Genomic DNA, 12,845 nt, shown 5'->3' on the forward strand with positions numbered 1-12,845 from the left:
GTCTCACAAGCAGCTAGAGGAAGTGTCTGATGGAGGTCGCTGCAGCTAAAGGAAGTTCTAAGAACTCCTAAATTTAACTCTTTCCCGAATAGAGACGATATTTGATGACCTCCCCAGTACCCTTAATGAGTTTTGACTAGAGATGGCACGATACCACTTTTTTTATGTCCGATACCGATACCATAAATTTGGATATCTGCCGATACCGATATGAATCCGATATAGTGTTTTTTAATCAACAAAACTGTTTTTTAAAAATATCTTGCTGCATTTTGTATAAGTTCATACTCAAGTTTAAAACAACAACTACACTAATGCTATTCTGTTATACCTGTATGTAAAAAAAAAAAAAAAAAAAAAAAAAAAAAAAAAATATATATATATATATATATATATATATATATTTCATAGTTCAGCAATACTGATCAATCTAATAAACTTAAACCTACACCATCCTCCCTATTCTGGTATTTTAAAGAGTACTTAGCGTAAATATTAAGCAACCTAACTAATAGGGTTCCAACTCCCAGCAACAACAAAAATAAATAAATAAAAAATAGGGAACCACCCCTCATGCTCCACCTCATGATGCTTAATTGACGTAATCAACCTTAATTTGATGCAGTGTGGGGAAAAAATGCACAGAAATAAATTATTTTTCAATATATTAAAATATTAAATAGATTCAACATCTTTCTTCAACAAAATTGCAGACTGCACAGATGGTACCTTCCCAAAGGAAAAAGTACTATAGCTTACTAGGGTATATATATTAGACTTAATAGTTACTATATACAGTAATGGACTTCTATTCATTTTACATCAAATTAAAACTTTGGGTGTCAGATAATTATTTATTAAAAGCTAGACATTTTAAATGAGAATAAGAAAGAAAACTATGTCTTTGTGCCCCCTTTTCCCTGTTAATGCCCTATCGGCCCCCCTGGCTAAACTTTGCTAGATCCGCCCCTGCACAGTTACCAGCGTCAGCTACGAAAAAAAAAGATCCTGGTGTAGAAAGTAATATTAAATACATTCTAACAACAGCTGATCAAGCTTAAACTTGCTGCTGTTGTTTATCCACTGGTTTCCTCTTTCTGGTGCAAAGTGGGCCAAAAACAAACCAGAGAGATGGACTCGCGACAGAAAAGCCGATCAGCTGATCATTAAGCAGTTTCATGATTGAAGTAGCAGCAAGAAGAGGCAGTCGCTCCATATATCGTTTGTTAAGCTTAACGCAGGAATGCTTTACAAACATTCAGAGATGGACTTACACACTTGCTTTACTTCTCTCGGGGATAACTTTGTCGGAGATGAAATGCCGGGTTGCTAGCGAAGCTCCAAATGCTATCCAGACCACCACAGGTCCCGCATGCCACAGCCGCTCTATCACGTGATGCATACTGCTCCGACGTGCTAACGTTCTGAGGCGAGTTACGTCGTGTTGCAAGTTTTGTGAGGTGCTTTCGTGATATTTAATGGATCAGATTACATTTTTTATTTTTCTCCGATATCCGATCCAGTAATTTAGGTCAGTATCGGACCGATACCGATACGTAATATCGGATCGGTCCATCTCTAGTTTTGACACCTCAGTGTATATAATTAAAGATGTAGTTTGACTATATAGGCAGAGTTCACCTCTTGCCGACTTCTGCTGAACACACAGTGGTTTTACTGTAAGAGCAGGCCTCTTTTTTTATCAGCTGTGCAATTACTCATTGAAAACGAAATAAAATAATAATAATACAAATAATTCTGTTAGTGTGTTATTAGTTTAGTACGATTTGTTTGCCTTAATTAAAACTTGAATGGAGTAATCGTTGTAAGCAAACCTTTTTTTAAACTGCAGCATGCCTCAGAATATGTTTAGTCTGTATTTACCCATGTTGAAATCGTAATAACAATGACAAATTAACTGACATGAATGGTGTAAATTGTAGTTTAATTTTTTTGTGTGTGTTATGTTTTAAGACACTAGATTTTTTTTTTTAAATTTAACAATTCTTCTTCCCCCTTTTCTCTCAGGTTCATGGTATTTTGCGGCGTTCCAGCTCCTTCAACACAGGTCGCATTGAGCATCTTTACCAAGATCCACAGACGCATACTGAGGGCAGTAAGTATCTCATTTATTTACGGAGGAAAAAAGAGTAACCAAATTAAAATATCAGCTGATATTTCCTATTATCCAATCTGTCACTACTGCCATTTATAGTAGCTGATGCATTTAAAAGGTAAAGAAGAGAGGGGAGAAACACCCTTTCATGTTATGTGTGATGATGTTGCACAGTTTGTCCACCGGAAGGCAATCTGCAACTTACCTGTTGGAGACACACATGTTTGGAAAGCCACAAACACAACTAGAGAGCATAAAGAAGTAAATGAATGTATAAAAAATGTCAGTGAAATATGTTTATGACTTGTGTGTCTGAAAGGAGAAAAAAATAATGGCAGATATATTGGAATTTTGACTTTTAAAATTCAATTTTATGCATATAGCGCCAAATTACAACTCTCCCCAAGGTGCTTTTTATTAAGCAAGTGCTTGACAGTGGGGACAGCGGGAAGGAGAAACTCCCTTTTAACATCTGGCAGAACCAGGCTCAGGGAGCGACAGCCATCTGCTGTGACTGGTTGAGGATGAGGGGAAGGAGAAACACAATAATATATTTTTTTGTTGGTCTTGATCCTGATATTAGGACTTAGACTTCCATTGGTCATCAGGAGTGAATACATGAAGGAGCAACAAGTGTGATTTTTATTTATTTATTTATTTTCTTTTGGTGTTGAGATAAGAAAATGTGTTTTGCTGTCCCACTCTCTATCAGACTTGAAGTTGCATTATGGTGACCTGACTGACAGCACATGTCTGGTGAAGATCATAAGCCAGGTGAAGCCTACAGAGATCTACAACCTGGGTGCTCAGAGTCACGTCAAGGTAGTGTGATCCCAAAGTCACAACACTCGTGGTTCTTTAGTTTGTGCAGTGTACTTTCAAATCAAAGCTCTGTCCCAAATCCCATATTAACACGCTACAGTATTTGAAAAGCTACTTTCAGCTGTTCCTTTGTCACTGTGGATCATGGTAGGTAGTACGCAGTTGTGAGATTTTGGATGGAGTAAGAGTGCTTTTCCTATAAACATTCTTAATCGTCTTCCCATTCCCTGGAACCACTGCTCATGGATTTGCTTTGAAGAAGGATATAGGAAAAAAAAAACCTGATAAAGAGACTTGATAACAATGAATTTGCATTCCAGCAGCACTCTAATGATGGTGAACCTTCAAACCATGACGTTAGACCAGATAAGTATGAATAAAGTTAGTTACAAAGTAGATTTGGTTTCTCTTTTGTGGCATTATAATAAAAGTATTCCAGTGAAATCTGACAATGTTAGATTCTGGTTTCATTGGTCTGTAATCCTAAATAAAGTACAGATGCTTTATCATATGAAAAGAGTTTTGAGTTATAAATATCACCAATATAATGGGTTACTGACAACTTTCAAGACATTTGGCTTAGTCTGCGTAGTCTTGCTGACACTGATAAATGAATATCAGAGACGATACAGTCGACCCCTACATATTCCCGGTTCAGTATTTGCGGATCTTTCTGTGGAACCGAACTCCAAATTATTCATGGGAAATGTGCTTATTCATGGATTTTCTTTTTCGGTAGAGCATATCCAAAATATTCGCTAATTATTTTCACTTTTGTGACTAATTTTATTAATTTTCAAATATTAATATTAATGTAAAAACAGCAAAATTGCAATAAAAAGTCTTTTTTTTCTTAAATAATGTTCACCAAACAATGTGCAAATTCCAAACACAAAGCTCCTGGGAAAATTCAAATAGGCCATAAGCGTTTTAGAGGTAGTCTCAAGTATTGGCAGATTTCAGCTATTCCTGGGGGGGTTGTGGTCCATAACCCCCATGAATACTGGGTGTCAACTGTATTCTTCTGCCTCTAGGCAAAGGAGCTTGCAAAGAAAAACGTCTGGACTTCTTTAAGTTACTTGAAGACGTTTCACCTCTCATCCGAGAAGCTTCTTCAGTTCTAAGGTCAAATGGTGGAGAGTCCCAGATATAAACCTAGTGGGAGTATCCCCCCACAGAGGGACAAAAGGACCCCCTGATGATCCTCTAATCGCCTGAGCCAAGGTGTGAAACTGGGCGTGGGTCCCAATCAGCCAGAGTTTCGGGTGAGTTCATTGTGAAACCTGGCCCCACCTTATCATGCAAATTCCTGAGATCAGATGGCCCAGGATGTGAGTGGGCGTTAAGGCGTCTGGGAAGGGATCTCAAAACTGGATTATAGATGGCAGAGAGTTGGTGTCGTAAACCACCGCCTCTGTTCCTTCTGGAAGAAGCTCCGAACCTGTAGGTAACGATAAAAATCTTCCCTGCCGATCTCGTAAATCTGACACATCCTCAAAATTTATCAGCTCCCCATGCTTCACTATCTTACAGATTGCAGTGATTCCATGCCTGGACCACTCCCTGAATTTATGGTCTAACAATGCTGGAAGGAAGCGTGGGAGATACGCTGGCCATCCCAGCAACCCTATTTCCCTATTAAGACCAAATATTTTAATCACATCTGCTCATATTTTCAGGGAAAAACTTACACATAAATTTTGCATCTGATATGCCTGTGGTAAACTCTCAAGAGACCCCAGAAAAGACTGTATTGGGAAATCCATCAAAGAAAGCTCAATGTCCTTCCATTTTGCCTCAAACTTAGAGTTACACCAGCACACTAGAGGTCTGATCTGGGCTGCCAGATAGTAATCCTCAAAGCACGGTAGAGCCATGCCCCACCGCTCACCAGGCAGCTGCATTGTTGCATATTTCACTCTTGGCCTTTTATTTCCCCATATGAATCTTGAGCAATGCATATCCCACTCCCTAAATTGTTTTGCTGGAACCTCCACTGGAAGCGCTGCAAACAAATATAGCAGCTTTGGGAGGATATTTATCTTTATTGCTCTAACTCTGCTGCCCAGATCGAGGTGGAGCAGACCCCACCTCTCCAGATCTTCATATATCTTCTTGTTCACCCGATTATAATTAACTTCATAGAACAATGCAAGGTCTTTTGTCAGCAGGATCCCCAAATACTCCATTTGAGATTGATGCCATCCGAATCTATATCCTGCTACCAATTGTCTTGAGGGGTTAAAAAAAAAATGTCAAGATTTGAGTTTTTTTAATTTTTAGTCTATAACCAGATAGTCTGCCATATTCTTCCAGTATTTCCATAAGCAGAGGAATTCCCTCTTCCGGGTTTCCTAGCGCTACCAGCACGTCGTCTGCATACAAGCAAATTTTATTTTCCACATTCCCCGTTCTAACCCCCGCCAATCGAGTCTCTTCCCTGATGCATTGAGCCAACGGTTCAATGAAAAGGTTAAAGAGCAGTGGGCTCAACGGGCAGCCCTGCCTACAGCCAGGTTGTAGTGTTATCCGATTTGAGAGGCTTCCATTAACTTTGATCCTCGCTGTTGGAGTCATTCTTATACAGGGAGTGCAGAATTATTAGGCAAATGAGTATTTTGTCCACATCATCCTCTTCATGCATGTTGTCTTACTCCAAGCTGTATAGGCTCGAAAGCCTACTACCAATTAAGCATATTAGGTGTTGTGCATCTCTGTAATGAGAAGGGGTGTGGTCTAATGACATCAACACCCTATATCAGGTGTGCATAATTATTAGGCAACGTCCTTTCCTTTGGCAAAATGGGTCAAAAGAAGGACTTGACAGGCTCAGAAAAGTCAAAAACAGTGAGATATCTTGCAGAGGGATGCAGCAGTCTCAAAATTGCAAAGCTTCTGAAGCGTGATCATCGAACAATCAAGCGTTTCATTCAAAATAGTCAACAGGGTCGCAAGAAGCGTGTGGAAAAACCAAGGCGCAAAATAACTGCCCATGAACTGAGAAAAGTCAAGCGTGCAGCTGCCAAGATGCCACTTGCCACCAGTTTGGCCATATTTCAGAGCTGCAACATCACTGGAGTGCCCGAAAGCACAAGGTGTGCAATACTCAGAGACATGGCCAAGGTAAGAAAGGCTGAAAGACGACCACCACTGAACAAGACACACAAGCTGAAACGTCAAGACTGGGACAAGAAATATCTCAAGACTGGTTTTTCTAAGGTTTTATGGACTGATGAAATGAGAGTGAGTCTTGATGGGCCAGATGGATGGGCCCGTGGCTGGATTGGTAAAGGGCAGAGAGCTCCAGTCCGACTCAGACGCCAGCAAGGTGGAGGTGGAGTACTGGTTTGGGCTGGTATCATCAAAGATGAGCTTGTGGGGCCTTTTCGGGTTGAGGATGGAGTCAAGCTCAACTCCCAGTCCTACTGCCAGTTTCTGGAAGACACCTTCTTCAAGCAGTGGTACAGGAAGAAGTCTGCATCCTTCAAGAAAAACATGATTTTCATGCAGGACAATGCTCCATCACACGCGTCCAAGTACTCCACAGCGTGGCTGGCAAGAAAGGGTATAAAAGAAGAAAAACTAATGACATGGCCTCCTTGTTCACCTGATCTGAACCCCATTGAGAACCTGTGGTCCATCATCAAATGTGAGATTTACAAGGAGGGAAAACAGTACACCTCTCTGAACAGTGTCTGGGAGGCTGTGGTTGCTGCTGCACGCAATGTTGATGGTGAACAGATCAAAACACTGACAGAATCCATGGATGGCAGGCTTTTGAGTGTCCTTGCAAAGAAAGATGGCTATATTGGTCGCTGATTTGTTTTTGTTTTGTTTTTGAATGTCAGAAATGTATATTTGTGAATGTGGAGATGTTATATTGGTTTCACTGGTAAAAATAAATAATTGAAATGGGTATATATTTGTTTGTTGTTAAGTTGCCTAATAATTATGCACAGTAATAGTCACCTGCACACACAGATATCCCCCTAAAATAGCTAAAACTAAAAACAAACTAAAAACTACTTCCACAAACATTCAGCTTTGATATTAATGAGTTTTTTGGGTTCATTGAGAACATGGTTGTTGTTCAATAATAAAATTATTCCTCAAAAATACAACTTGCCTAATAATTCTGCACTCCCTGTACATTGAATAAACTTGTCACCAGTGTTGGTCAAGTTACTTGAAAAAAGTAATCAGTAACTAATTACTGATTACTTCCCCAAAAAAGTAATCCCGTTACTTTACTGATTACTTATTTTCAAAAGTAATTAATTACTTAGTTACTTAGTTACTTTTTAAAAACACGATTTACGACCTGAAGAGGTGATAAAGCGATAGATCTTTCAGCCCAATTCTACTTTTTCTGCATAATCCATCATACAAAATGTAATCAAATGGAAAAGTCTCTTTTTTTAAACTTGTTTTATCAGTTTTAATCTTTTAACTTTATGCATCAAGCAAAAATTTAATTATATGCAACATTCTCTGACTTGAATAAATTAGTTTAACATTTAAACATATTTTCTGCACATTCCAGCACATAAAATAAAATATTTTTTGTGTTTACACTCACTCTTTCAAATAGATGCAAGTAAAACACAGCAGAAAATAAATAAAGTCAAAGACTCAGCGGTCCTGTTGCTCTATTTTCACCTGTAAAGCAGGACTGCGGTAGGCGGAGGTTTACCCTGGTGCAGGTGTGCCGCGGTTAGTTGAAGAATCCGCGAGTTTCTCTGTGAGTTTCCCATTACGTCGTTGCGCACTCGGTGCTTGCTTGGAAATTTAGCGGTTTTTTTCGCTGTAAAAAGAAGTTTTCTTCCCACGCACGATGGACGCTAATGTTTTTGTCCCTTTTTATGGAATCAAACTTAAAGTAAGGTCAGTACTTCCACGCTTTAAACGCTGCACGCTCATACTCTCTCCCACAATTGATATGTGATTCATTGTTGATCTGCACACAGCTGTTGTCACTAACGGCGCACTCGCTTACGTCACTGTCGTGAGACATTCTCGCAAAAAATCACGGTTTTAGTAACGCGGTAACGCAGCGTTCCTACGGGAAAGTAACGGTAATCTAATTACCGTTTTTGCAATAGTAATCCCTTACTTTACTCGTTACTTGAAAAAAGTAATCAGATTACAGTAACTGCCCATCTCTGCTTGTCACATAGCCCAAATCTCTTCAACACATGAAACAGAAATTCCCACCCGACCGTATCGTATGCCTTTTCCGCATCAAGCCCAATGAGAACTGTTCCAGTTTTCCCTTTAAGTATCCGGTCAATAATATGAATGGCCCTTCTGATATTATCGTGTGTTTGTCTGTTACCAATGAAGCCAGTTTGATCCTCCTCTATCAGCGTGGGCATCAATGTACTCAATCTCCTAGCCAAAATAGTTTATAGTCTATATTTAACACGCTAATAGGTCTATAACCTCTGGGGTCAGTTTTATCCATCCCTGCTTTTGGTATGACAGAGATATACGCCTCCCGCCACGATGGTGGGAGCGCCCCCCCACTCAGAGTGTAATTAAAAGAGGCCTTTAGTAGCGAGATTAAGGGTTCCCTCATCTGCCTATACCACTCTGGTGGAAATCCATCACATCCTGGGGCTTTAAAAGTCTTGAGTTTTGAGATCCCAATGTTAATCTCTTCTGCTGATATTTCTCTTTTTTTTTTTTTTTTTTTGTGTCCCGTTTGGATCTTTAGCCATCAGAATTGTTGTCTTAAGGCCAAGAAAGATGCCAAGCGGATTTATTTTACCAAGTGGATCATCATGGCCTTGCCATATTGGTCCATTTGATTGACCTTTATTATAATTATGAATTTATTTTATTTTCAGTTCCTACAAACGGGACAGACATGACTGGGGGATAGGACAGGGAGAAAGAATGAAAGAAAGAGAGGGAGAGAAAGAAAACCAAAGGGGAGAAGAGACGGTGAGAAGGAGGGAAGAAAGAAAAAAAAACAAACAAACAAAAAAAACAAAACACCTGGGTCACCTGTATGGAGAAAAAAACAGAAGAGAAAGCAAACAACAAAGAGCAACATAATAAAAAAAACGGCACCATCACAATAAACTAGCTAGCAGTAGATATCAGTAGATACTAAGTAATAAACGATATTGTGCAGAACGCAAGATAGACAGCGCACAATGTGCTTTGAGGCAGCAGCCAAGAAAGCTGTAGTCCGCGTCTGTGAATACCCGTGTGTACACCTGTGTGCATACCTGTGTGGATCAGCATGCTTGTATTCCAAAGGTTTCTCCATGTAACGATCTGCTAGGGAGTGTGGGGAGCCACAGCCCCGTCCTCCAGGGTATGAAGCAGGTATGGAGGAGATCAAAACTCCAGACATCCAGAGGCCCCCAGAACACAAGAGACCAAGGAAGACCAACAGAGGGGCAGCCGCGCCACTGTCTCAGTAAGAGCTGAGGAGAGTCCCAGATGAGGGCTGCTGATATTTCTCTGATGAGTTTTTCATTCTGCTGCTTACCTATAAATGGTAGATCTAGGCTGGATAAGAAATTCTGAATCTTATGCTCATCTGCTTTATCCGGTTGTGTGTATAGCTCAGCGTAATATTCTTCAAATGCTCTCTGAATTTCTTCGAGTTTATTAGTTATCTTTTTTTTTTTTAAATTTCGAACTTTATGAATAGTGTTCTCCTGTTGTTGCCTCCTGAGTCTCCATGATAATAGCCTAGCAGCTTTGGGTCCTGCCTCATACCACCGTTGTCTATTATATTTTAATTTTTTTTTCAATTTCCTCACTTAAAATTTTGTGGATCTCCTGTTTAACCGGCCTCATCTGCTCCAATACCTGGGGGCACCTTGTAACGGTGTGCAGTTGTTCCAATTTTTCCAAATTTTCCTGCAAATCTGACAGCTTTTTTGCTCTCACCTTCTTTAGGACTGCACCTTTTACAATAATTTTACCCCTAAGGTATGCCTTAGCCGCATCCCATAAAATTGTAGGATTAACTGTTCCATTGTCATTGAGTTCTAAATATGTTTTTAACTCCTGTCCCATTTCTCTTTTAAACGAGTCATTATTTAACAGACCTGTGTTAAGCCTCCATAAAGTGTTTTTGGGGCTAACTTTAAACCCAATCTTCATAGTCAGTCCTGAATGATCAGATAAATCTCTCTGTCCTATTATACAATCCTTCACTCTGGGAGATCTTTACTAAAAGTAAAGAAATAATCAATCCTCGAGTACATATCATGTCTCACTGAATAAAATGTAAATTTGCGTTCATTTTTTTGTAAATATCTCCATATATCTATAAGCCCCAACTCAGATAACATTGTTTTTACTTGTTTCTCTAATTTAGTTCCCCTCTGGTCTCGGCTAGTTGTATCCCATTTTGGATGGAGAAGTAAATTAAAATCTCCTGCACATATACATGTACCAACACTTTCTGTGGCAATAAGACTGAATATCTCCTTAAAGAACCCTGTACTACTACCAGGGGGTGCATATATATTACACAGCGTGACGTCTTCCTGTTCCATTTTCCCTTTCACCAACACAAATCTTCCCACTTTATCTTTATGTTCTCCAGTAAACTCAAAACCAACCTTGTTCGGTATCAGAATGGCCACTCCTCTTTTTTTGCCAGATCTATGTGAGGCATAATAAATATTTTTGAATCCCATTCTCTTCCACTTCTCATGTTCTTCCTTTGATATTGCGTTTCTTGTAGAAACGCAATATCGATTTTTTTCCCTTTTTAGCTTTGAAACTATCTTACTCCTCTTAATGGGATTCTTTATATATTTATATTCAAAGACAATACCTTATAATACTGCATATGTTCTATGTATTTCCAACTTATTTTCCTGCACCAACATAACAATACTCCCAGCCCTCAGAACACATAATAAACACACATGAACAAAGACAGAACTTGTCTTAACCAAATTAACCAGGTCTTCAATAAGAGAGGTTTTTTTCTCTCCTCTCAGTCTGGGGGGAAATGCCACAGTGTGGGGCCCCTCTCGTTTCCTATTTTAAAAGAAAAAGGGAAACTAAAAAACAAAAAACATGTGAGTCACCTGCATCGGACCCTCACCACTCCATGATCAAAGGGGGATCGACGTGCCATATTCCGATATCATCATGCTTTCCACATACCTTAGCATGGAGGTGCCTTCTATGTTCTCAGGGATGCCATATATCCGTATGTTATTACGGCGTGAGCGCCCCTCCAAATCCGTAACCTTCTCTTGGAGCTGCCTCTGGTTATCCAGCAGCTGAACAATGGCATCCCTCACTCCAATGTCCCATTTCTCCTTCCCTACCATGTTTCTTTCCATTTCTTCCAGACGTTTCCCCACCTCCTCCATCCTGCTTGTGGCGGCGGTAACCTGTTGAGTTATCTCGTGTGTTAACTCGCTCATTTGGGCTTTCATGTCCTCTTTCAAACTTGTTCTCACGAGTGATAGCTCCTTCTTCATCTCTGCCTTAAGGTCTTGCATGCCCTCTGCCACTACTTCACTCACCACCTGTCTGAGGGGGCCTAGTGCTGATGTTGTGGCCTCCGCCGCCATCTTCTCGCCCTCTTGCTCAGAGCGTGTTTCATTTGTCTTACTCTCAAGTCGCGTTTCTAAGCTTCGGCCTGGGGCTCGTCCCTTCTTATTTTTATCTCCGCTCATTATTCTTGAGGGGAAAGTCGCTTTTAATGGACTATATTCTTGAATTGCGGATTATTTTAGCTATCGATGCAGGAGCTCCTGTTTATGCTGCTACTCTCGCCACCATGACACCGGAAGTCCCAAAGTAATCTTTTTAACACTAAATCTTAGACAAGCGTTGCTTACTAGTGACATTTTCAGGTTGATGTTTTCATTACATGGATAGATCAACAAGCTACCCAAACTCTCAGCTCATGTTTTGTCTGTCACCTACTTGGATTTTTTCCTACCAATAAATGGGTAATGACTTATCATGTTCTTTGCCTGTTTGTATTTTTCAAGACTGTTTTAAATTCAGTTCTTCTGCAAATAGTTACTGTGTCTGCATATGGTCAGGAGTGACTGCTGCTGGAAACAGTTAACAGCAGATGATGTTAAAAAGAGACTTAGTTCTGGGAAGTGAGCTGTTCATTTGCTGGAGCTGGTGGGACAGGAAGTAATGTTTTCTTGGATGGGTCAGTCTGTGCCACAATGTCCCTTTTGTCTCGGAGCTCCACGGTGATCCCAGGAGATCTCACCCCCACCCCCATCCCCCTCTGCCCTTCCACATTGGGATCTGACACACAGTCTCCAGGCAGGACTGATCCTCCTTCATCATCATGGGTTTGATGGGATATAGAGCCAAGAGCTTAGTCAGATCACAGATAGCCGGTAATAACCAATGTCTCATGTGACTGCGTGGGAGATTACGTTTCAGTTATAGCAATCCGCCCTCTGTTCAACTTATTTTGAATGCAGTCCTTGAATTTCTTATTAAAGCTGAAAGAGTCCAGTCAGACGGCAGATCTCTTGGGTGTATGACTATATTTGTTTTTCTGATTTTCACTATGATGGTTTCATTTTTTTTTAAGTAAATAATGAAAAAATAATAATAAATAATGAAACTGGAGGTTAAAGCTTTAATGATCGTTTGGCCACTTGTGGACAGAAGATGCTCAAAAACACAAATGTTTACCTTATAAAGTTGTGGTCAGTGGTCAACCCAGAGGAGAGTAGCATTATCGTTTGGGAGTTGTAAGTCTGGCCACTAAAATTAAGGTATAAAATTTACTCTTTTTTTTTGTTTTAGATCGAATTTAATTGCAAACAATCAACAAAAGATGTTTCAGCTGTTTGCTGTTTTTTGCTGATTCCAGCTTACTTCTAGTTCTGAGACAACGATAAAGTAAAACAGACTAATAAGCCACATGGAACTGAGGAAA

At 39.9% G+C, this 12,845-nt stretch overlaps 1 protein-coding gene across 1 annotated transcript in view; it reads left to right on the forward strand.

The window, feature by feature from the left end:
- The window catches only part of gmds (GDP-mannose 4,6-dehydratase), a 201,305-nt gene that overhangs the window by 18,658 nt on the left and 169,802 nt on the right, over positions 1-12,845 (forward strand). The window contains exons 3-4 of the mRNA XM_085375860.1: positions 2,029-2,116; positions 2,829-2,938. Of these exons, the coding sequence (XP_085231986.1) occupies positions 2,029-2,116; positions 2,829-2,938 (198 nt within the window). The remainder of the gene's footprint in view (positions 1-2,028; positions 2,117-2,828; positions 2,939-12,845) is intronic.

The sequence above is a fragment of the Diplotaxodon limnothrissa genome, linkage group LG17 (genome assembly GCF_057381915.1).
Source record: "Diplotaxodon limnothrissa isolate DT_005_m linkage group LG17, D_limnothrissa_male_GT1.1, whole genome shotgun sequence".
Taxonomy (NCBI): domain Eukaryota; kingdom Metazoa; phylum Chordata; class Actinopteri; order Cichliformes; family Cichlidae; genus Diplotaxodon; species Diplotaxodon limnothrissa.